Genomic DNA, 25435 nt, shown 5'->3' with positions numbered 1-25435 from the left:
AAAGCCCTGAAAGATTTAGGCCCCTGAGCCACAAGCCTGTCCCTGGCACAGAAGCAGATTGCGGGAGACTTGCATGGCCCAGGGCAAGCAACTGTTTATTCCAGGAGAGAATGCTGATTCCATTTAAAGCAAAAATCTGTTTACCTGCAGTATTTGGGAAGGAAGGTATATTTTCCCCTTTTCCCCCTTTCTTTTAAGCACAGGCTACTGAAATCTTTGTACAACAGGATTGTTGTCAATATAAAAGGATTCTTACATTGTTTAAATAAAACCTACAGGTAGATGGTTAAGACACTGGGGAGGGTAGATTTTTTATTTGTTGAAGGTTTTTATTTCCTCAAGGCAACTACAATTTAGAGGAATCTCTCAGCCTTAGAAATCCTACGCGCCTAACTACGAATTGAGCTTATTTGAGAAATTTTTAATATAGGAGGAGGACAAGAGGGTTAATATAGGAGGGTTTTAGCCCGGAAGGTCCAATGGCTTGGCTCGGCTACCAGTCAGAGGAATGGCATCCCAAAGGCCATAGCCTTTCACAGACTGGCAGACTGCTTCCACTAGTGGGGGCGGGGGTGGTGAGAAAGAAAAACTACAGAAGTCCAGTCTCAGCACCCGCACCCCCCCCCCACCGCCCTCCCCGTGGCCTGACACTTGGGGACACGTGGGGCCTGGACAACAGGTAAACAAGGCAGTTACCTAGAGGCCCATATGAGTGACCCTGGGGCATCCTTTGCCAAGGGGATTACTCTCAGGAAGAGTAATGCCTGAACAAGACAGAGAATTACCTCCCCCACCCCCATCTGCAGCAGGTGAAAGGGTTTTGGTTTTAAGGCTGGTGGTTAGAGAATCCTAACAGGTATCCTCTCTCTACCCTCCCCTCTATTGGTTTCTCCACTCGAAATGCACACATGCATTCTTACAACTAGGAAGAAATAGGTAACGGTTCTATCTAAATAGGGCAGTTCTTAGGCCAGGGGTACCTTGGAATCACCTGTGGGGCTCAAATGCAAACATCCATGCCTCTGTCCCCACGATTCCAATTCAGGGAGCTTGGGACTAGGTCCACAAATAAGTATCTTGGAAAAGCTCCCCAGATGATTCTGATACTCACCCCAGGTTAAGAAGTGGTGTCCTAAGTGAAGTCACAGGGTTTCAAGAGGTGATGGGGTGGGGGAAGTTACAAGCATTCCTTAGGGAAATGATAGCATTTGTGGACTCCTATTACCTAATTTATGCACTTTAGTTTTATTTTTTCCCCAAAGTACACTTACTCTTTTATAAAGCACCGACAGGTCCCCCACAACCAGACAGTGAGGCAAGGGGCAGGAGGGCAATAGATCTATTATACTGCTAGTTGGTGGATCAGAAGGAAACCTTCCATAACCAGGATGGGTGCCAGGTTTTGATCATTTGAAGAGATGGTTAAAGTCTTTTCTTAAGTTTGTACTCATTACCAAAGTGCCAAAAAGGAAATTCTGAACGGGGGAGAACAAATGCTTAGAGTCAAACATTCTAAATCTTCAAAGCCCAAAGCAGGGTCTGTAAGCAATTAAAGTTCTGGGACATTAATATTTTTTGACCCTGCGGAAAGGGGCAATCAAATTCCAATCACGTCTCAAAAACATCTGGACAAATTTGAGCAAATGATTTTTCAGCCTTCCATATATTTCTTTAAATTATGCTGTCAACGGAACAAACCGCGTCCTCCAGCACTAAATAAATGAGCGCCGCTGTTTGGGCCGAGCCTGCGAGAGAAACGTGCGGGTGCACGCAGCGCCGCCCACTGCAGGCCTGAGCCGGCCATAAACCACCAACAATATGACACTGAAGCCAAAGACAGGAGTAAATCAAATAAATAGAAAACCCACTGTAAAAGTTCAAATGAGCTCAGACCTAAATTTAGCCAGAGATTTACTATTTTCCCCTCTGGAGTTGTAGTAAATTTTACATCAGTGGAAGATGCCAAACAGCAACGTAGGAAAGAGAATAATTAGAGCTGCGGGTAGAGATGGGTACACATGGGTGACATATAGACACCCCGAGCGTGGATATGACAGGGAGATGTGAAACCGGGCGGAAATGTGCACCTAGGGACCCAGGGAAGAACTGGAACAAGGACCAACCCAGAAGAAGACGATAAGAACTGTAAAAAGCCTGGATTCATATTAATAAAGCCATTCTCCCCCAGAAACTTGGTAATAGAGGAGACCAAGAGAAACCCATAGCCCATGATCAACTTGGGTGGAGAGGGGGGTGAGAGAGAGAGGGGCAGCAGGGTGGAGCCGGGAGGGCTCCTAGCCAGCAATCCACAGGCTGCAAAAGCTACTTTGACCACTGAGCTGCTTCCCTGCTCCACAAATGAGGTCTGCATTGCCGCTCCCCAGCTCCCCAACACTGGGGAGGTGATGAGGTGACGCAGCAAGGTGGGAGTCAGGGAGGAGGGATGAGGGTCTGGGACACTCACTTGGTAGCCAGCAGCATATTCTTTCGGGAGTGCAGGTCACTGGGGTCAGTGTGCTGCCGGTTCAAATACTCAGAAACCGCTTTAGCAGGAAACTCCGTTTCACAAATATACCCAAAATCCCGAGCTAAGTGAACAGCTTCTCCTGAAAAGACAGCAGCAGAGGTAATACTCAGCACCTAGTCCCGAATCATCCCAGGACAAGAGATCCTTCCTGGTCAACTGTTGTTATTTACAGAAGAGGCCAGCTGTTGGGGGCAAAAGCAAAGGTCAGACTGATGCCCAAATAAAAATGATTCTCAGGCCATAAAGTTGATGGAAGAAATTTTGCCCCTGCTGCTCTTTCCAGCCTCTCCCTGATGATCCTTTTAGCCAAGTCCTAGCTAGGCATCCTCTGAATAGCTTCAGGCCTCCTACACCCCATGCTTTCTCTTAAGGGAAAGATGGGCAGATATGTTCAGGAGCCACCTTACAATTGCACCTAGACAGTTGGCTGGATATTCAAGCCAGATTTCCCTCCCCCTTTTAAAAGCACATGTTACACCTGCTTTAAGTAAAATTTAAAAGTATTCCTATCTTTTGTATCTTCCTATAACTGCACTAGGAAAAAACCTCTTATTAATAACTAATATATACAAACATAATTCCATGTGTGTACATGTCCACACATATTAAAGAACATATGTAATAACATATGGAATGATTGTTTCTGTCCAGCAATGAAATATTTATTCTTTGTCGGTTCCTGATAGGTTTCAGGGTTCTCCTCAGAGGTTCCTGTCATCATCTTCCTACTTGAGGACTTTCTACTGCACAAGATGACACAGCAGCTATAGAAAACCTGGACATCTGAGAGATTCCTCAGCTTATGTGGAAGCCCCTTTCAAATAAAGCATTATTACCCTTTAATGCACAGCCTTGGGTGTTCAAGGGAAGATACCAAACATGAAAAAGAGACATGTTGAATTGTCCCATAGCTATGTTATTTTTAAGGAGCATGACTTACTTTTAATCATCATTATTATAGTAACAACAAAAGACTTCAGGCATGATGCTTATAGTGATCCAGATCCATAAAACTGAAAACTGCTAAACGAATATTGGAATTTCAGTAGTTTCCCTGTTTTGTCCTTTCTCCACCCAATTTCACGTCTTGGATAGAGATTACCTTGACTGCTTTTACAAAATAAGGATGGTGATATTAGCAAATCTCTGAAGGGCAAAAAGTAACCCACCCCCACCCCAGCTGAGAGTCAACTGCTAATAAGCGTGCTCAGGAAATTTGGTGACTGCTGCCCTTGGAGGGTAAATTTGGGCCAGGCAACTTTGCCTTGAAGATGGCAAAGTGCAAAGCCTATAAATGTGATGACTTTATGGTTGCTCCTTGCATATTCTAAGATCTCCTCCAAAAACCAATTCCCCACAGGAGTGTCATAATATCACATCCATAAAAATAAAAGAAAAAACCAAGACCAACATGTTAGACTCTAGAGAAAATTCTACAACTTCCTTCATTAGGACCATCTGGCTGTATTTCCTATCCCTTCCCCATCCCGCAAATTAACTGCAGATCCTCTTGTTCTCAACTGTGTAGAAGATCCTGTTTATTACATACCATAAATATCATCCCCCAACCCCAAAATGATGAGTAAATTAGAATGTGCTTGTTATAATTATGGGCCTTTAATTCACAATTGATGGATCTACACTGAAGATCATACGTGACTCCCCTCCTTGTTTCCTCACCCTACCCTTGACTCCATTTTCTCCTAGGCCTCATTGGCTTCACTAAGCCATATTTCATTCATAGTAAGTCCCAGGTAACCAGCAGGAGATAGGACCCTGGGAGTGGCATGAGTTTTAAAATAACCACAGGGGTCATGAATGCAATAATAGTTTCATAAACTGACAATGCATTTTCTACTACAGAGGTAGAACCTGGGAAGGAGAGGGGTATAGAATGGATTGCTGCTTCCAAAGTTACTCTTGCAAGAGTTCAAACAGAGGGTGTTTCATGCACTCTGTCCTGCATCTGGTGGCAGAAGTGACCCCTGCACTGCCTTAGAGTCTGGACCTGAGCACTCTTCAGAGCTTAGGGACCTTCGCACATGTCCCTTGGCCTCTCTACAATTGCCAGCTCCCTCTAAGTAAAAGGACCTTTGAACTTCTCTCAGGCAGCCGCTTGACATCCAACTCATAAGGGCACAACAATCGCAGTGATTTCCAGTTAATCATGAAACGTGTAAAATGTCAGCCTTCAGCCAACAGTTAAACTTCGTGAAATGGCCACACGTCTTGCTTACCTTCCACCAGGGAGGTGAGTAACGTGACATTTGCAGCTTTGCGCCTGCCCGCGGGTAAATTCAAACCGATTTTTTCTAGCCTTTCTCGCAAAGATCTCCCCCCATTTTTCGATTTGGCTCTGAAATTGCAAGAATTAACATTCTGATTAACCTCAGAGTGTTCCTGAAACAAAGTTTAGACTTAGCAATCTAAAGCCCAGTGGAGCTTGAAGAGGTTTTAACTTGAGGTTAGCACATTTTCCCCCTTTCCTTTTGGTTATTTGCTGATAGTTTGCTGAGGTTTGCTTAATTTCTGCAATACAGAGCATTAAAAAAAAAATGAGTCTTTTTTTAATCTCGTGAGAAAAAAAATGATACCAGATGGGAATAATTAGGGTGTAGGTTGTGGGTCCAGAAAAGGTAGAAGTTGCACATGCAACACAGAAGCTCTTTCCTTGTAATGGAGCCAGTTAGGTGAACAGAAACTGGGCAAGCACAACCTTGCTGAAAAGAGGGAAAGAACTGGGTGGTTCAGAGAGAAGGCACTAACTAGCTGAAACAGGTGGGGTTTTCGAGGAAGGAAGGGGTCAAGAGTCACTATAAAATGGAGTTGGGTTAAAAGGGGAAGGAAGACTGAAACATGAAACCAGCATGATGATGGTAATCGCAATAACAGTTAAACTAACACTTTAGGGAGTTTAGTTATGCGATAAGCACTGTATATTGATTATCTCACTTAATCTCATAGCAAGTTTTATACACACACGCTCAATGCCCAGGGGTGATTGAAAGAAACTTCCACACTCCGGGGCTCAAAGGACTCACTTCAGGAGAGCAGAGAAAGAGGATTCGAAGTGAGAAAAATCCATGAGTCACACCCTTACCTCCTCCCCAGACTTTCCCTGTATGTGCTAAATTCTGGGCAAAAATACAAGAAAAAAAACCAGTTACTCTGACCTCTCTTGTACTGTTCACACAGCCACTTTTAGGAAAGAAAGGGACTTTCAACTCCCTAAAGAGGCTAACTTGAAAAATTCATCCCCTACAGTGTCACCTTCATATCAGAGACACTACCAAAGTGTCCTTTGTCCAGGCATTGGCAGAGATTCTGGGTGAAGGCTTTAAATCTGAAGATAAAAGCCATCTCTTCCCCCATCTTCCACAAGGAAGTCTATGGAATGTCTTCTCCCCATATTATGGAGCACTTGAATGCCCCCCAAAAATAACTATTACTATTCCATTGTTATTATTGGTGGTGTTCTTACTGAAGACAGGAGGTCGCAAGTCTAGCACGGCATTTTTTCAAACTTCAGGGCACAATGCCTTGGTAGGTAGTGACCAATTTAGTCGTCCGCCAAGCATATTTTAAAACAAAACAGAGAAATGTTACAGTACGTTACTGGCACAACGCAGGTTACTCCATGAAACGTCTGTTTTAGGTAAGTGTGTGTAGGCTCTGAGTTTCACTCAGGCTAGAGAATGCCCTCGAAGTGTCCCGGGGACAGGAAAGAGCCAGGCGCCAGGCACAGGGCAGGGAAAGAGGGAGGTTCCCAGCGCCGACAACAGCGGGAGAGCGAGGCGGCGCGTGCTTGCGGCGCGTGGGTCCCAGGGCGGCGGCGTCTGCGCGCGCGGCCCCCAGCGCGTGGCGGCCGTGGCTCTTCGCACGCGTAGCGCGGGGGCCGCGCTCTGGACGCCCGGTTGCTAGGCAACTGCGTCCGGCTATCTGTAGGTTTCCGGGAGAGCCCTCTTCCTTCACCCCGTAATAACCGGTTTGGGGGTTTTACCTTCTGAGGACGCCGCCGAGGAGAGACGCATTGAGGCATTCGGGGGGCGAAAGCCGTCTCTGAACTTCCCCCACAGTTACTTTGTACTTTGAAGTTGAACTGAGCAGAGACAAACGGCCCGGGACCGAGCAAAATACCTCGCCGGTGTTGACGGACATGCCTCCCAGGAAGCCATCTTTATTCATCATCAGAGAAGTCACAGATTTGGGAGGAACCGGAACTAGAGAGAAAAAAAATATGCCATAAAGGTGACCGGGTTTCAATCCTGGTGACCGGCTGATAGAATGTGTCGGTGCGTGCGCAGGGGCGAGGCCACAGGACAGGCGCCAAGTGGAAAGCTGGAGGAGGAAGTGTTTGTTCCAGTGGGGCTGCGGTGCGTTCAGAGCACTGTGTACAAACAAATGGAAAAGCCATCACTCCTCTGGAAACTTACCCCATGTGTGTAGACCTATGAGTGTCGCTTGCCACAGCCCCGCTCACTATACAAATCAAGAAAACACGCAGCCTAGAGTTTGGATTGTGTTGTGAAACCCAGCAAATCCTATTCCATCGTGTGCTAGGTTGTGACCTGAGACATCTCAGGGAGCCTCTCTGAATCTTAGATTCCTCATCCGTCTCCTGAGGTAATAATCACATTTGGTGCTGAAGCCTGAGAGTGATTATACTATCGATGATATAAAATGGTAATACCAGTGTTCTTTATGGGAACCCCTCCCTCCTTTCCTATTGGACCCAAATCTGTGGTCATCACTGGAGAGCACTGGAGAGTGGGCCCTATCAGAGACACTGTGCTCAAGAACAGCCTAGTAATACCATTAAGCTTGGGCTCAAAAGAGCTGCTCATTTCTCTAAAGTGGATCTCATTCTTTCCTACATCATAACAACACATTCATTTAGAAATGAACCCAAATGCTCCTCTCCAGTGAAAGCAATTCCACGGTGACATGAATTTTGTTTACAAATTAACTAAAGCACCGGCTGGTGATTGTTTGGAGCAGTTATGATTTACAACAGGTGCCCTGATCAATCAACCAATCACTCTAATTCATGTGAGCGGAGGTCTTGCCTTGCCCCAGTTGTTTCATTTCGGCAAGTAATTGATAACAAACCGCACTCAAGGTATGTTTTATGCAGAAGTTAATAAGAGCTGACAGCTGGTTGCCACTGCTACCCAGGCGCATTCAGTCTCACCAGCCTGTATTTCTGTTTAATTGTGTTTCAGTGTCATCTGCACCTCAGGAAGAGGCGGGGCTCAGTAGAACCAGAAGGCTGGGAATGAGGAACAATGAATGGTCAACCTCCCAATTCACTGGCAGTCTTACTCCCTTGGAGTTCTACACTGCTGAATTTCTGCAGGCTCTAGAAGCCACAGGGCAGGTGACTTCTCCTGATTTGCCTTACTAAACTTTAGCTTCTTCCAGTGGGATATGAAACTCGCAAATCTTCAAACGGTATTTGTTGATCACCAGTCCAGGGGATTTATTGAAACATGCATCTGGCATGAAAAAGGAGGTTTCCATTCCTGTTCTTTAATAAACAACAATGTCTCATCCTATAATCCTGGTAGGGGAAAGATATGCTCTTTCCACCGTCTAGAGCCTAGAACACTTATATGTTAGACAAGTTGCATAACCTCTCTTGTATAGAACAGACCAATCTACACTGAGTATTTTTTAATAGCTTATTCTCTCCACTACGGATTCTGGCATTCAGACCTCCATGATTGTTTAGAGACTGCTGAAACCCAGGTAGGTCCCAAATTTCTTACTTATTAGGAATTGCATTTGGCCCTTTACAAACACCTTGTGGAAAAGGATTTTCCTAGGAGAATGGATGGGGGTCTTGGAACAGTCCCTTTTGCTACTCCTTAGTAGACATTTTAGTATTTCTGGATCTGTCTACAGAGTCCAAAGCCTTGTCTCAGGGCAGGTGAATGATGTTGGGTAACAGAATGGATCTTCTGCACTGCTATGGTGGTGGTGGGGAGCTACAGAGGGTGCTGTCTTCTTTCTGATTCCCCTCATCATATTATCAGTGAAGCTGCTTCCCATTTGAGAGTGAACCAATGAAAAGTCCAAGTGTGAGTATTAATTAAATTTGAGTAAAATATGGAGTTAAAGTCATTTAAAAGACAGTGATTTGGGTGGGAACAAATCATTTAATTCTCTTACACAACATCCACATCTATGTTGATCTGTCTTATTCTTTGCAATACTCTCAATTTTCATATTTTCATATTTCAGATTCATATTCATATTCAAGAACTCTAAGCAAATAATTTATGATCATGGGAATTAGCATCAGATAACCTTGGAGAAACTTTTCTCCAAAATATAGATGATGGCCTTTTGTAATTTTAACATGGGAAGAACTATAGAAATAAACTGCACAAAAATCTCATCTTCAACACTCAGCAATGTTTTTATATTTAATATTTTGTATTTTATACTATTAAATATTCTTGAGAAAGAATATTTTAACAATAAAAAAACCTCACTAAGCTGAAAATAGTAAGTTCAGTTCCTATTTCCCATATCAGACAACCAAATATCTCCTTAGGATTGTAATTTATCTGCTTCTCAGAGTCCCAGTTGCCAAATCTCTTGAAAAGCCAGGCCTTAAGAGACACTTTATAACCTGCCCTCTAATTTCACTATTGTTAATTGCTTGATTTACCTGACAAGAGCCATTTCCTATGGGGAATGTATATTGTTCCCTCCCTGGGCTGTACCTTTCCGCAAATGCGTTATCACCTAAATATCACCAATCCAGTTAGCTTCTGTCAGCACACTGCTGTCTTCTTTTGTTGTTGTTGTTTTCCCCACAAAGATGCAAACTATTTGAGCAGACATGCTTCAGGTTATATTTCCATTTTTTTAATTTAAGTATAAATCGTATTCCTACCATCTACTCTCTCATCTTCAGGTTCTAACCCTCTCCTACTCTGGCCTTAGACCTGGTATCTTAGACTAGACCCTACCCATTTCTTGTCCTAACTTTCCTTAAAATCCCTCGCACTGTTATCTACCTTCCCCTCCACTCTCACACCTGCTTAGCTCAGCTGATTAACCCCATATTTTATTCTCTTTGTCTTTTCCCTTCTGCTTTCCTCCAGCTTATCAATAAACCCAGAGAGCAACAGGGCCCGGTTGATTTGTTAGTAATTATGAGCACACTGTTCCTGCTCATGGAACCCAGAGATGACTAAGATAGGTTTAAAGCGACAGCAGGAAATGGTAAGGAAATGGAGCATAGCAAAACTCAGCATGAAGCTTTCAGTTCTTTACATGTTTACAATTTTCTGTGCATACATTAAAACCGTTTTTTTTTTTTCCTATTCGGTTCTCAGTTGCATATCATGACTAACTTCTGGATGTAACATCCACAAACCTTGCTCCCCTCTTTTTTTTCTTGCATTATATCGGGGAGAAGAAAAAAAGGGTTAAAACCGATAATATTTCATTACAGTGACTGGAGTTTTATTTAAGAGAGAGGAAGAAAGACTGATTAGGGAAAATATTATTCATTAGTGGACTACAGAGAGCCAATGTGTTAATAGACTAGCTCTTAATCTGTATTCTTTAAACTTAAGTATAAAATTGGAGCCTTGCTATCTTTGTGTTTGACTGCAAACAGACCCTCTGTGGCTCTGATCTGCTGGTGGGGAAGAAGGGAAGAAATGAACCCATTTAATAGATTCAAGGGTAAGTCCCTCTGAAAGATACTCAGACTTAAATATGTAAGCTACACCAGGAAGCCACCAGGAGGTTGAACAGTGCTTGAAATAACTACTTCTCACCAGCAGAGCACCCCCTTCCTTTATACTTGCATTGTTTCTCATCTACCTGAGGGCTAAATATTATTTCACATGGATATATAGCACATCTATAAATGTGAGCACCAAAATCCTGGAAAGAAAAATAAAAGGATTCTCACAAAGAAATCTGGAATATAAAGAACTACAAACATCCAGGGTTAGTATCCTTTAGGGGCAAAGTCTAAGAGTCTGGAAACTGAATTGGGTCCCATCACTTACTCTGTGTGTAGGACCTTGAGCAAGTCATTTATCTTCTCTCTGTCTCAATTTTTTCACCGGGAGTAGGGGTGGGAGTTGGAGTAGAGTGTCTAACCTTTCCAACTTTGAAATTCTGTGAACTCTGATTACTCCCTGGGTGGCTGGAATGTATCTGAGTCTCGAGTTGAATAAATACCTGTTGGGATCCAAGTTAGCCCTGGAAATGTGAACCTCTTCTTTTGAGGGGAAACTCATACCCTTTCAGAGGCTCTGACATACTCTTGGTGCTTTTTACCTTCTAGGTCAGAAGGAAGAATCCCAACATTGTAATTGAAATTGGCAATTTCTTCATAGCCCCCCCCCCCCCGCCCCAAAGAAAATCCACACTAATCAAAGTGTTTATATGGGGAAGGGGCCAGAACTAATGGGAAAAAAAGTGGGAGAGAACTGAGGTTGAACTGAAACTAACCAAACAGGATATCCCTAAGACCAATGAAAATGCCCCACAGTCACATTTGAACCTTGGACTCCAGCCACGCTAGCCTTTCCAAGAAATCCCAGCATATTTTCTGCTCTCCAAGGTGTCAGACCCATTGCATATTAGCCTCTGATTGCACCAAAAACTTTTTCTTAAAGCCTAGGTGAGCCTTCTTTTAGTTAGGCTATAGGATGTTAGCAGTGATCATTTATATTAGTTGGGCACCAACCCACCCCCTCCCCAGCCCAGATTCCTAATCTTAATGGAACTGAGAGTTAAGAATGATTTTTTAATGTCTCGTTGGATTTTTAGACTGTTAATGTACCGAATCCTTCTCATTATTACTTTATTGATTGCTCATTGACCAGCCCCCTTCAAATCGTATTAACCACCCTCTGCCGGTTTAGATTAGGAGAGTTTAAAAAGCACCTTTCATTACTCCCTCCACTCCTGCCTTGGAGTTGAGACTCGGCATCTTAATGGGAGCTCTAATGGGGCAGCTAAGAGGAGAGGGGCCACGGTCCCTGCCGATTGCATTAATAGCTCAAAGGGGGCCAATACAGAAAATTAGCCGTAAACGAGCTCTGGAGATCTTCAAATGAAAGAGCCATTTATCACGCTGGCTACCTTCACTCCACTCGTTTGCTCTCTCTACTGGGAACAACTCATTTCCTCTTAACTAAATTACTTCAGAAATGTCAGCTAAGCCCAGATAGCAAACATAACAAGAGAGCTAGCCTATAATCTATGGGGTGATATCGACACGGGTGAAAAATTGGGCTGGTTAAATTTTAGGAGAGAGTCCTTCCATAATTAGAGTGAGAAACATAGAGACATATATCTTTTTTGCCCAAGTCTTCTGGCTTCAGTATACGTAATGGCAGAGACATGCGAACCTGGATCAGTGGCTACAATTTTTTTATTAATGAGGTAGACTTTTTAAATCTTTCTACAAAAAATAAAAATTATAAAAACTCTCTAAAAGCCCATTAGAAAATAAATTAAGCAACCAAGTTCCTTGCCAGTTGTTGAAATTTAGAAAATTTAGTTCAGAAACTTTCTCACCTCCTTTTTTATGAAATTAATCTCTGGGAGATATCCCTTATAAGGGGAGGGGAGGGGACAAAGAGGGCCAGGAAGGAGCAAGTGAATCCATAGCCTCAAGTGGTTCATAGTTATCTATAACAGTAAATCAGCCACTTATTCCTATTTTGCCCATGACTCTCTAGAGATAAACATATATTAGGATCTTTTCTTCATGTAATAAAGCAAATACCTAAAATACTAAATAATGGAGTTAACCTAAAACTTCATATTCATACCTTATCCCCTAAATCAATAAAGTGACTGGGGTGCCACTTAGTTATTTAAAGCTGCACAATTTAAAAAAAGGGCTTTCAGAGCCAGAAAAAGTACTCCGTGTTTTCAAAACAGAACCAGCAACTTTAGTCCATATTCTCCTTTATTACTGGAGATACCCTTCTACATAGATAATCACCTTTTGCTGACAAACATATACAAGCCCTGAAACCAAAGCATCCCACATCTAAGAATATTTTCAGCTCCGCTTTGTTAAGCAAGCTAAGTTCCAAATATTTTTATTTGCCTACCTATTAATAATATTTCTGATTGGTCATCTGTTGGGCATGCCCCACTGACAGCCCAAATGTTGCTTCTAGGATACAGAGCCCTGAGATAAGGGGTTCTAGCCTTCCCTGAAAAGGGAGGGGGAGCTGAAACAAAAAAGCCAATGGAGCAGTGCCTCCCCACCCTCCCCTACTCATCCCCATTGACCAGCAATTAACCAAAAGAGAAGACCCCAGAGGAAATGGTGAAAGTGAGCTGTCAGGACAGTTGCAAATCTAAGCACCAAGCCTGGGTGTCCGAGCAAACCCAAAAGCTGGCATTAAAAACTGAAATGATACTATCTAAAGAATAGAGGGAGGGATGTTTGGAGCAACACTTAGAATAAAGAGTTTTGCCCCAAATCTTACTATTCTTCTTCAAGATATTACATTCCAAAGCCAAATGGCATTATTCCAAGTACAGCTCCCCTCCTCCCATCCTCCACCTCTTAAAGCCACTTTTTCTGTCTCTGTAAAAGAAGATAATTTAGAATACCTCACCCTGTTTGGAATTCTGATTTCACGACCCTCCTACTGTAATGCCTTGACTTTGGGTTACTTTCCAAAGTGCTTTTTCCTTAATTGTTTTTGAGTGTCATGTGGCTCAAATTAATCATAAATGACTGAAGCTAGGGGTTGTTGACACCAAATATAAGGACGGGCCTTTTCCAGAATCGATAAGAAAGGGTTACAGTAGTTAAAATTGTATCTCCAAATAGCAGTTCTTGCGATAATTAAAGATTGCACTGTTTACACATTCAAGCTCCTAAATTGGTGGCACGTGAGTGACATTCGGGCCTTTCGGCAGCCACACTAATCGCTAGGCATTCTCTCAGTGACTGTCAGAAGAGAGGGGGAAAAATTAAGCAGCTGCAATACGCCCGAAATGAGTTATTGTAATTACATTTAATTAGTTTAATTAGTTAATTATTTTGCTTACAGCTGTACAAGAGACTGCAAACATTTGTTAATATCACATGCCCTTTAACAGTATGGGGTGATTCCACAGTCACACTAAATCATGAATGCATATGTAGAAAGATTTAGAAATGTGCATAGGCTGTCTCAACTCCTTAGGATGTGCATATTTAGCAACACATTTGGCACAATTTTTAAAAAAATAATAAGAAACAACTCATAAAACACAGAGAACTGGAAACAGAATTACCACACACACAAATCAAATGCAAAAACAAGAAGAGGAACTATCTCAACAACATAGGGTTTAGCTCAGCAAACTCCAGTTATCAATGAAATAATTATAGCACATTTTTGAAAACTGTTTCCTAGTCAGTTTCATACATGATGGTAGTTCAATTATTTAAGATATATCTAGAATTGCTACCAAATGTACCATGAGAAAAATGTCAATAGTCTCTGTCCCTCTGTCTCTTATCTGGGTTTCTGCCTTTGGTTGCCCCCACCCCCAAATTTCCTTCTTCCCGACATGCCTTTTTCATCTAGACAGCCCCTGTCCTATGATTGTGAACAAACATTTCTGTCTTATAAAATAACTAATTCCCCCAAAGTGAAAACTCATAAAGACATGACTGCACAGGAAAACTTTGCTTACTTTTGGGAGGAATAATCCATACCTTTTTTTATGACAGACTGGTCCAATAGATTCATGCCGCTGTTATTGGCATCTTCAACTGACTGTGAATATAAAAACATCACTATTCAAATTGACTGGATATTAAAGAATTGCACACATAAATCATGTCATTCCAAACTGGAGTTCCTGTTATTTCCATTTATATTAATTCACAAAGGGAGGTTTTATTATTATCATTATTACCTCCAAATCAACATAGAAATGAAATTCACCCAAATTATAAATTCTTCCAATGGAAGCAGAGGAAAAAGGAACTGTGAGAGACATCTGGGATGCAGTATTGGTTTAGTTATTATATTAAACATAGATGTTACACAGACATATAAAGTTTTATATTATTTGCTCTTATGAATTGTGAAAATTTGGCAATAGCTGAAAGATTTTCACCAATATTAGAAAGAATAATTTCTGTTTTCAATTTTATCCCAGCGCATCTTAACCCTAGAGTCATTTTACAAATACATAATAGTTTACATTATGGGATTTTAATTAAAGTCTGAGCAATTTGGAATGGAATGCAAACAGCAACACATAGGAACACGTTTGCAAGCTGGCAGGACCGCACGCCCATGCAGTCCATACATGTCCTTGTGTGCTATGAATTTCTTGCTGTGTGATAATCCCTGAGAGGAACCTGCACAGTTTGCTCCACCCCCCCAATCCTGCTGCTGCTACTTCCCAGCAAGAAGCGCACCTGTTAGGATGGCAGTAATAACTACAGACACACGGATACAGAGACTCAGATCCTCCCAGTCAGCACCTAGGTAATGGCAAAGAGCATTCATCTTCTGTGCCACAGTCTTATCCTAAAGAAGGAAAGTTTCAACCCTGGGTGTTGGCAGCACTTCTGAGGGAAAAGAGCTGTTGGGATGAGTTTCTTACTGTCAGGATGCACAAGAACAGAGTTTTGGCTGTGCATCCCAGAGCATCCAAAAGCATTGTATTCCCTCCTCCACCCCCCAATGAAAAATAAATGCTAGGTCTTTCTGAAATGTCCTGCTGCTTTCCCTGATTCTTAGAAACCCAAGTTTGGACCAATTTGTCACCCACTCTACAGAGAAGTAAAGAGCAAGGGCTTGAGAGTGAGGCTGTGTTTTCACAGCACCTTCCACCCACTCACAATGCATCCCCAGACAGGGCGTGTGTTCATCACAAGGAAGAGACTGTCTACCCCAAACAAGCAGCATTAGAAATGAGATGATCTAATCACGAAGGGAGCATGTTAATTTGTTTCTTTTCGTTTTTAATAGTCACTCTTCAGTTGTCGGAAAGGTGAGGAAAATTGTTATTCTCCGTAAGAACCGTTTTCCATGTTGCAACATGCCATGTACATATTAAGAAATAGTAAAAGCTTCTTTAAAAAAGACTTCATATAACTTGTTCAAAACTCCTCAGGAGACCCCACCACGCACAAGCGCGCGCGCACACACACACACAAACACACACACACGATTCACGCCTTGCTATGCTCACGTGTCTACAATGCGAGGTGTCCACTCAAGACAAAAGTAATCGCCTGTGTCTGTGGGCGGGCAGGCCCGGGATCTCAGGGGCCAGGACCCGGGCGCCCCCACACCTCACCCTCACGTCGATACGTAAATATGTATATACGCCTCATCAGCGACGTGGGGGTAGTTGTGGTAGTTAATGAGAAGGCTCTTGTCTGATTTTCTATCTAATTACGGCCGCCTGCTGGGTTTTTGTACAGGATATTCACGCAGCATGCTGGCGCTTAATCGTCACAGGGAGGATCGTAAAGATTTAATTAGGACTGCATGCGGAAGCGCAGAAAAACAACTCAGACTCGTAATTACTAGACTTCTTTAGTTAAAAGTGATACCAGGGGTTGCTTTAAGACACTAGGATGTGTTTGAGTGTGTGTGTGTGTGCGTGTGTGTGTGTGCGCGTGTGTGGTGCATTTGACAACATCCTGATATGTTTATACTCAGGGGTAGTAGAGGTGAGAGAGGTTAGAGAGCAAAGATTGGAAGAAGAGGTGTTCATGACAACTAAACTCCAAACTAGGTGTCATCTCACTCCATTCTGATGCTGTTTTTCTGAGTTTTTAACACTGCATCCCCCCAACACACATACACACAATGGGTGAAATGTAGCATACCCAGAACCCAAACAGCGATTTGCTAGTTTAATAGCCCCTGTGAGTAAATTGAAATAGAAATTGACAGGGTTTTATAGTTTCATTTAAAAAAATATTAGAAGCATTTGGTTAATTAGCTCCTCTCCTCCTCTTCTCTCACGGTCGGGGCGGTGGCCCTCCGCGTGTGTGTCTGGGTCACCCAACATAGCCCCATACCAACCCTCGGCCAGGTGATACCCCTAGCTAAGAGGCCCACCGGCCCAGCAGCGCCCTGGGGATCTGTCTGGCCCGCGGCTGGAAGGAGGGGGGAGGAATCCGGAACACATAATAGGTTCTTGAGATCGAACAAGTGACTGAGGTCCAGGCCGAGGCACTCTCTGGTCCCTTCTCAAAGACTGTTCGGGCGCAGCCAACCCAATCGGTAGCTACAAGTAACGGCGAGATCCCGACAGGCTCGTAACTTCAGCTCCCCCCTCTCACCTCGCCCCTTGCGCTCCAGATCCCTAATTCGGAAGTGGATCCTCCGGGATGGAGCTGATGAGGCACAGCCTCTGCATTCGGGTTCTGGTCCTAGGTACATCTCCTCCCCGGTCTTTCTTTGTCACCTGCCCCGTGTCGCGGCAAGCACACCCAGGCCTGGGACGCCTGTCATCGCCACGGAAACCGAGATCGTCCCCGCTGCCTGGGAGAGGCGGGAGGGGGGGGTGTCTCCCCCTAACCCCCTGCACTGAGGGTCGTCCAGATAAAGTCCCGCGAGCCACCCCACGTCACCAGAGGAGCGGCTGCGAAGCTTCTGGGGGAGGAACAGGGCAGAGGTGTGTGGGTGGGGAGCATGCGTGGGCCGGGGCCTGCACCTTCTCTCCTCTGGGCTCTTTGCACTTCGCGGTCCGCGTTCCGACGCAACAACTCAGCCAGCCGAGCGACGCTTTGACGAGGCTGTTCTCCCCAGTACATACTGAACTGGTCCTGTTCTCTCGTCCTTTGCATTTGGCCAAACACTCAAAACCCCTCACAATTATATCTTTAAAAACTAACCTAAACCTAAACTAAACTGAAACCCAAGAAATCTATTCCCTCTTTTGAGAGAATTCCTGGGTTCAGTTGACTGAGTCACTCGGCCTGCAGGGTGATGATGACGCCGCCAGTGTGTTGGCATTGCCAACAGCAGTGGTGATGAGTTGATCCACTTTCATTATCTAGCACTTTGAGCGTACTCAGAAAGGTTAATTTCAGAACTTACGCCCCCCCCCAACACACACATTACCCCAGGACATTTTTTTTAAAAAGCTCTTAAATATTTCCTTCTTGTATGGTATTCCGAAACGAGCAATCCCTCCAGACAGGGATAATCAAGCTTGATTAAACCAACAAAACGATCATTCTTATTACTACAGGTAAATCCAGCCACAAATCAGGTGATTCCATCATTTTTGGAAATAATAAATAACTGAATTTCCTTTAAAACAATAAGCCATCATAGACTACACACAGGCAGCATTTGATGCTGTCACCACATTTTAACTGTTCAAAATACTTTTTTTTCCAAGTAAGGTAAAAAAGGACTCAAGTACTTTTTTTTTTCTTCCCCATTTCATTTTTCTTTGCTTTAGAGGTATGTCTAAAATGATGCATAATATACACAACTATGCCAATGAGACAGAAGTGTCAAATACCTTTCAACCATATTTATCTTTTCTGCAGACTATTTAAATTAGGGAGCAAAAGGAGACCTGCTCAGAATCACCCAGACAGTTTTTAGAAATCGTTTCTTTGATGTTTCTTTGTTTAGTTTAACCAAGTATTCTCAACCAAATCAGGCTCCATTGTGTAGGTTGCAGATGGGTTAGGGAGTGGGTGGGGGGAGTGTGTTGAGCCTTTTGTTTTAAGAAACAAACACGTGATGCCTCTTTAACTGGGATAGTGGCTTTGGGGAGAGGAGAGTATTAACGGAGGGGGAGGACTGAGGAGGGATGTGGAGAATATTGTTCCACAGTCATTTAATGGATCAAAAGGTGAAAACAATCTCCAAAATGGTATGTGTGCTCTTGGACTCCCAAGCAGAATTATGGCTTTCTGGGTCTCTCCCCACAATTATTCCATTTCTCAGGAGATGACTCTGGAACTCACTTATCTTGAAAAAGGGCTCAGCAGCTTATGAGACATTCAAAGTAGGACCTGGTTTGGACAATCATAGCACATGTTTTTCTTCCCATGTGCATTGTCATGCTTAACATCCAGCAGGAACCTCTGGAGCCCAAGAGGACCTTGTGCCTCTCTGCTGAAGCTCCATACTCTAGGCAGCCCAGTCTTTCACCTGCCTTGTCAGGAGGCCAGGCCCACTATGGGACACTCATGGGGAGTGGGTTGGGAAGGGTGCCCAGCTTGCTAGCACAAAGTGCAGGAGAATAGGAAGTAGCTAAGGCAAGACAAAAAACATCTAGCCTTAATTCTGGTGATGCTAAACTATCAACACACGCATATATTTTTCTCCTTCATGATTTCATTTCTAGTGGTTCCAGCTTTCATAAATGGACCTCCAGAAATCACCACTACAGAGCCATACATGTATAACACAGAAACAGTTATATATGTGGTGTCCAGCTATTCCTGTTCTAAAGATGGAAACTACCTCCGCCAAAGGATACCGAGCCCCCCTCCCCCACCCCTCCCATCTCCCAGGGCATTCACTATTTATTTATTTATTGTCCTTTTCATTTGTTTGTTTGTGGTTACCTGGACGTCTTCCATTCCGGGATGGCCGAGGCCATGCAGCGAGAGGCTGTCACCCATGCCCGCGTCCAGGCCGTGGTGCGCCGAATGCAGCAGCACGTCTGGCCGGCGGACCGAGTGGTAGTCCCTCCGGGGGTCGAGGCCGGAGAGCTGGGGCAAGGCTGCCCGTGGCTGGGGCAGGAGAGAGCCGGCTTCCGAACCCACTTCTTGCCGCTGCCGTTGCCCCCAGGGATGCTGCTGGGGCTGGTGCAGTGGATTCAGGGAGTAGGGGTCGTTGACGTGGGAGTAGGGATCCTGGCTCTGATGGTAGGGGAGCGGCTGGTAGGGAGGCGGGAAGTAGGGCGGCTGGAAGTCTGACGACGGGGTGTGGGACAGCGGCGGGGCGCTGGAGTAAGGTCCCTGGGATACCGAGCCCAGCTGGGAGAGCCTGGAGCTGTGGCTCGGGACGCCATCGTGCCGGTCCTGGGAGCAGAGAGAAGGAGAGAGAGAGAGAAACAGAGTGACAGAGACAGAGCGAGAGCGAGAGCGAGAGAGAGAGAGAGAGAGAGAGAGAAAGAAAGAAAAAAAAAATACAAGCGACTAATGGAGAAGCCCGGCTTCCGTATATTCTTCCCAGGACAGGGGAAGCAAGAGTCTGAAACTTATACTCCCAAGTTGACTCAGAGGGCACATGATTTCAGCAATTCCAAACGCCAGGCTTTGGGGGAAAAATGGGGGAGAATCACCACCCACTTAACCAACATCTGAGCCTTGTGTTGGGAGTGCAAAGCGGGCAAAAGGGGTGAGGGTAAAGTAACTATGTATGGGAAGAGATTCTAAATTCCTTGGTTAAAAATATAGGAGCCTTACACAGAGTATGTCCTCTTCTGGGTATTTTAAACTATTTTTCCTAATCTTTCAGAGGTCCAAAGCATAACAAATTAAACGTCATACTTTTTGCTGTGCTGCTCCTGTTCAAAACCAACTTCGGCCTTCAGTGGCAACCCAGCCAGCTGACCAAGAGCTCCCCACACAAACCTGGTAATTCCAGGAGCTCTGAGGAATCTGCCTGATCTGAGTTCCCAGTCACCCCTCCCTCCCCAAGAGGAATTAAATAATTTAAATAGTGTTTGATTGAAATGGATCTCATTTGAAATCATACCCTGACCCCACGTCAAATTAAGTTAAATTGTGGTTCTGAGGAGTTATTTCTAAGGTTGCTTTTCTGTATCTAATGCTATTATACTCCAGGGTGTGAAAATGAAGGACCTGGGGTTGGGAGGATAAAACAAGAAAAAGCCCAGACAACTTACTGTTGGTTCTATCTGGAGTAGCAAACTAAGTGGAAGGAGAAGGGGGAGGTGTGTGTGTGAGAGGAGTGTTTAAGTTTTTCCCTCTCCTCTGTGGAAATGCCTTGGTAAAGTCCCTCTGGTTCTTTTTGGAGAAATAGTCACCTAAATTTCCAAACTGCAATGGCAAATAAAAAGTTTTTCTCTGCGGCCTCCTCCCTCCCCAGCTGACTCATGGAGCTCAGACGGAGAGCACACAATGCAGAGAGAAGCAGCTGCAGCCTCGTCCAATTACGGTGCTAAATTACCAAGCCAAAGGCGCTCAAAGGAAGACAGAGACAGAGAGAGTGAGGCACACGCACAGAGATGGAGAGACAGAGAGACAGTGAGAGGAGGGAGCATGCAATTCTGGTACAATGTGAATCCAAACTCACCATGGATGAATAGGTGTGGACTAACATCTGGAAAAAAAAGCCTGGTTACTGCTCAAAATCAAACAATGATTAAAAAAAAAAAAAATCAAGGAGTCCAGCAGAGAAACGAGCTGGACACAGGAGCCGAGCTTGAGGGGTTTCCAGGACAAGCCATCAAAAAAAAAAAAAAAAAAAAAATCCCCCCCCCACCCCCAAACAAGATTGGCGATGCCTGTCACACACAGACAGAGCTGTTCATCGGTCTCTTGCTGTCTTTTTGGCCTCTTTTCTTCTGCCGCTCTTCGGGGCTCCAGATGCAGTCCTCTTCCACTCGAAGCTGGGCTCAGACTGCTCGGGCGCCCCTTCCTCCCTCTGCTTGCCTACACTGCCTCATAATAATTGATATTCATGACTATTAATATTACACGAGTACTTTAAAGGGAGAATGGAGGACAAATGGAGCGTGAAGCAGCAGCGAGCGCAGAGCTCCCCTACTATTGTAAATGACGTTCATTCAGTGGAGAATTACTAGATGTAATCAGACGAGGGGGCTGGCAAAGGCAGACTGGGGAAAAAGTTTAGCAGGAAAGAGGCAGAACTTCAATTAACTGAGCCGGGGACAGGCGTAAAGCAGCCCCTGCTCCTTTGGACAAGGCAGTGAGGGAGAGCATCGCTGGGGGGCTTGTACAGAACGTAGGTGTCCTTGTTCCTGGAGAGGGACTTTCCTAATGGGAAGAACTGATTGCCCTAGGTGCTTTGTGTGCAGATTAAAAAACAAAATAAAAAGGCGTTGCCTCATCATTTGGAGGGGAGAGAAAAGTAAACCGGTGGGCCTGGTTGTTTACAGTGACGTTTAGAGACTTGCACTGAATACTGGAAATTATGCTTACTTATTAAAGGACAGGGGCAAGATGGGGGCTTTTCATCCCTTGTGTAGCCTTTCCCTCCTTATACTGCTCATACAATCCGTGATTTTTACCTCAATTTAAAATATATGCAATCAATCTTCAAGTACACTAAACTTATCCTTTTCAAAAGGCAAAGCCAGGGGCAACAGAAAACCTTTTTGGATGTTTCAGGAACCCGTTCAACTGGCCTGACTGCCATTTCTGTTAAAGTTCAACCTTCTTCCCGACTTAAAAAGGTTCCTTCCACAGGGTTGCGGGTTCTCCTATATTTTTGAGCAGAAATTTTAGGCAAATAGGGATACCTGCAATATTCTCTCTCCTCTCCCTCCTCTCCACCCTCCCCCTCTCCCCTGTCTTCTCTCCCTCTCTTCCCCCTCCCTCCTATTTTTTCTCCTCTCTGCCCCTCTTCCACTTCACCCCTCCCTCATCCTCTCTCCCTCCGTCCTTTCTGCTCTCCCTCCTTTCCCATTTAGCCAGTTTACTTTTCATAAGCAAAGAACAAGTTTTATCCTGCTTACTTTTGGGAACCCACTAAAATCCCTCTATGTATATTCCGAGCTATTTACACACCGTGCCCCCGTCTTCACCCGTTCTCATGCCCACTTCGGGCGCTCACATTCTTTAGGATAGTTCCAGCAACTTCGACTTTACCATTATCCCGCGTGTTAAAGAAAGAAAAGGAGGCCGAACCGAAACAAAACGCACCAGGCGGAGGCGCGGCTCTTCGTTACAGTCAATACACAGCCACAAAGAGGAAAGGAAAACCCTAATCATCACTCCGCAGGAAGACGAATCTCCTCAATCTCTCTTTCCGTCTCTGTGCCTCTGTCTCTCTCTTACACACACACACACACACACACACACACACACACACACACACACACACTAAAACTAGTATTCCGGGCTGGCGGGAGCTGGGGTCAGTGAGCTGCCTGCGGGACGCGGCGGCCCGGCTGCGGCGGGGCCTCGGAGCCGGGTCCGCCCGGTAAGCCTGGGCCCGCGGCGTCAGTCGGGGCTTACCGACCGCTTCAGTGCGCGGCCCATCATCCTCAAGGCGGCTCCCTGCCGGGCTTTCCGGAGTCGTCCCGGAGCGGAGGGGTCGCATATTCTCCCCCCACTGGTTTGGGGGAGGCTTTGGGCGTCCCACTGCGACCGTTTGGTACGACCGATAGAGCGCTACTCGCGCTCCTCGCCCGGGACTTTGCTTCCCGTCCTCCCTCCTCTCTCCAACTTTTCCGCTTTACAGTCTCCGTCGCCCGGCCCGCCAGCTTCGACCTTGCCCCTGCCTTAATTCTGCTGCGCCTTTCCTCGAAGCTTTTCTTTCTGTCCTCCCTCCCTCGACGTTTCCTCCAGCCTTCTACTCCCTCTTCCCCTGGCACCTAAGTCCGGGTCTGCGAGGCCATTCCGCTCCGAGCGAAGTTCCGCGGGCCTCCGCCGCCGTCCCCTCCCCGTCCCGCCGCGTGTCCCGCCCGGACGCCCGCCTCGCCCGCGAGCCCCGGAGCCGCCCCGCCGCCGCATCAGTCGGCGCCCCAGACCGCGGAGGGCAGCGGCGAGCGGGGCCACGGCCCCGCCGGGCGGCGGGCAACTTCTCCAGCCCGAGGAAGAGTTGCGCTAACCCCAGCGTTGGAGAGCAGTGCGCACTGAACAAGGGCAGAACATTGAGTTAAAAATGCCCAAACATGGGGTGGTTGGACGCACTGACTCTCAAAAAAGCAAAACAAGAAAAAAGAAGAAAAAAGAAAAAAAGAGATCTGCTAGGGCTCCTTGGCTTGTGCTCTATCTACACCAATCTAGCCCTCTATCTACTTCCCTCCTCCTAATTTTCCGTCCTCTACTTGGATCCGTTTGTTATTGATTTCAGAAATATTATTGAAAATAAAAATTAAAAGCCTGAGTCTGTTACGAATGAGGCTTGAAAATCTAATTCTCTCCCATACTCAAAACGAGGAGAGCCTCTGCCTTTATCGGTCTCTATTTTCTCTGCCCACATTCAGTAGCACCACATTTCCCATCAGAACCTTAAGGGGGGGTGGGGGCGAGGAAGAGAGAAAGAAAAATAAAAGAAAAAGAGAGAAAGAGAGAAAAAATCTCCTAACTTAAAGTAGCCAGTTTTCAACCTTAAAGTTCTTTTTCCGAATCGCGACGTCTCCCCCCAGCCAGCTTTTCTAAAAGTTAGAGAAAGCTGAGAAAACCGGCCTGAAATCTACGACTAAATAGCTGAAAAATATATATCAGTTGGGGTGTCAAGAAGCTCAAATTCTCTATCTGCAAAGCTCTAAGATGCATCTGGGGGTGTCGGCTCACCTCATAGATATCTTCGTACTTGACATTCTCCACGAGCTTCCAGAGCATGATGGCAGCCTGGTCTCTAGGAGGTGAGTGCATTCATGTGAGGAGCAGATGTCTGGCTTCTCAGGACTCCGCTGTCTGTAATGATCCATCTATAATTGGAAATGGGGGATACACACCAAATCCGACGCTCCTCTCCCATCGCAACTTATATCTGTTGTCTCAAACAATAGGCTGGAGAAGTAAGCCTCAGCAGAGAGAAAAACATTATTACACACACAGGAGTTAGATGCAACCCACAGACATATATATTATAAAAATCATAAACACGTATTTACACCCAGACACCCACATTGAGTTATATAAGCACCCCTGGGTCACGCAGAGTCTACAGGCTCTAAACATCCATTTAAAGGAGAGATAGTTGTTCAGTGTGATTAATATAAATATACACATTTAAAAACCTCTATATGGAAAATGATGAATCATTGTAGCCACTGACTAAAGTCTTTACAATTCATAATGAGAAACCAGGGGGCCAACAGTCCCCCATTTTCTATGTAGATTTTAAAAGGGGGACCATTACTGAGATTTTTATACACAAAAGCTCCTATTCATGTGTGTTCAGCAGGAGGGTATTTTGAAAGCTGGATTTGGGGATTTTTTTAGGGCAATCTCTCTGTATCAATGTCTACAAACTTTTTTTTTTTTTAACTGTACCTCTATCAGTGTAGAACAACAACAACAAAAGCCAGCTCACCACAGTGACCATTTCTAATATTTTTTGGTCATTTTTGCCCTACACATTTAGAAACTTAAATAGTGTATGAACACCTCAGTCTGTCTTGTTTGTCGTTTTAAGGGTTGTTTGTGTGCATTTTCAACGAATTCCTTGTGCCTTGGCTAGAGGCTCCATATTATGAAGCGGTTTTTTTTTTTTTTTCAGATGTTGGGAACACACATTTGCACACTGTTAATTCTTTGCAGAGGCATAGGACATTATATTTGCATCTGTTGTCTATAACTTTTAAGTGGTTTTAATCATGGACAGTCAAGAAATGTTCACCTGAACCTTTGGAAGATTTAAGCAAAATGTTCTTCAAAGAGATAGTGAAAAATATTTTAGTATGTACGGATTTTTTTTTTGTTTTTAGTGTATTTTTTTTTCCCTTAGGGAGGTGAATTGTGTAGGTTTTTTTTTTTTTTTCCAAAAAGGAACACATAAACAGCAACAATAACAAAGTTAACCAAACCTTGAAAATGGGCGCCCTTTAAGGCACAGGGTTTCTGAATTTCATCACAAAGTGAATACTCAACCTCATTCCTCTTTTTCCCACCCCCTCTATTTTTCTACTCCCTTTCAGGGTACGGGAGGATTCCCACAGCCAGAAGGGAAATGCAGTGGAGGATCTCTGCCCCTGGGGCAGAAAATAAATGACAGGAGGGAATGAGGAGTGACCGGGGCAATT

The 25435-nt window shown here is 44.7% G+C and overlaps 1 protein-coding gene across 2 annotated transcripts in view; it reads right to left on the bottom strand.

The window, feature by feature from the left end:
- Positions 1-24062, bottom strand: part of TFAP2B (transcription factor AP-2 beta) — a 26290-nt gene extending 2228 nt beyond the window's left edge. The window contains exons 1-6 of one of the 2 annotated variants that reach the window (XM_081828410.1): positions 23982-24062; positions 19092-19550; positions 14241-14301; positions 6528-6747; positions 4765-4883; positions 2465-2606 (exon numbers count right to left, since the gene is read on the bottom strand). In XM_081828410.1, coding sequence (XP_081684536.1) covers positions 2465-2606; positions 4765-4883; positions 6528-6747; positions 14241-14301; positions 19092-19550; positions 23982-24062 — 1082 coding nt within the window. Of the gene's footprint in view, positions 1-2464; positions 2607-4764; positions 4884-6527; positions 6748-14240; positions 14302-19091; positions 19551-20790; positions 20970-23981 lie in introns of those variants that run through there. The other variant, XM_081828409.1, reaches the window with a different exon arrangement.
- Positions 24063-25435: the final 1373 nt, after the last annotated feature.

This window comes from Leptonychotes weddellii, chromosome 8 (assembly GCF_054177405.1).
Source record: "Leptonychotes weddellii isolate Sample4059 chromosome 8, ASM5417740v2, whole genome shotgun sequence".
Taxonomy (NCBI): Eukaryota; Metazoa; Chordata; class Mammalia; order Carnivora; family Phocidae; genus Leptonychotes; species Leptonychotes weddellii.
This window is presented reverse-complemented; position numbering and strand designations above follow the sequence as displayed.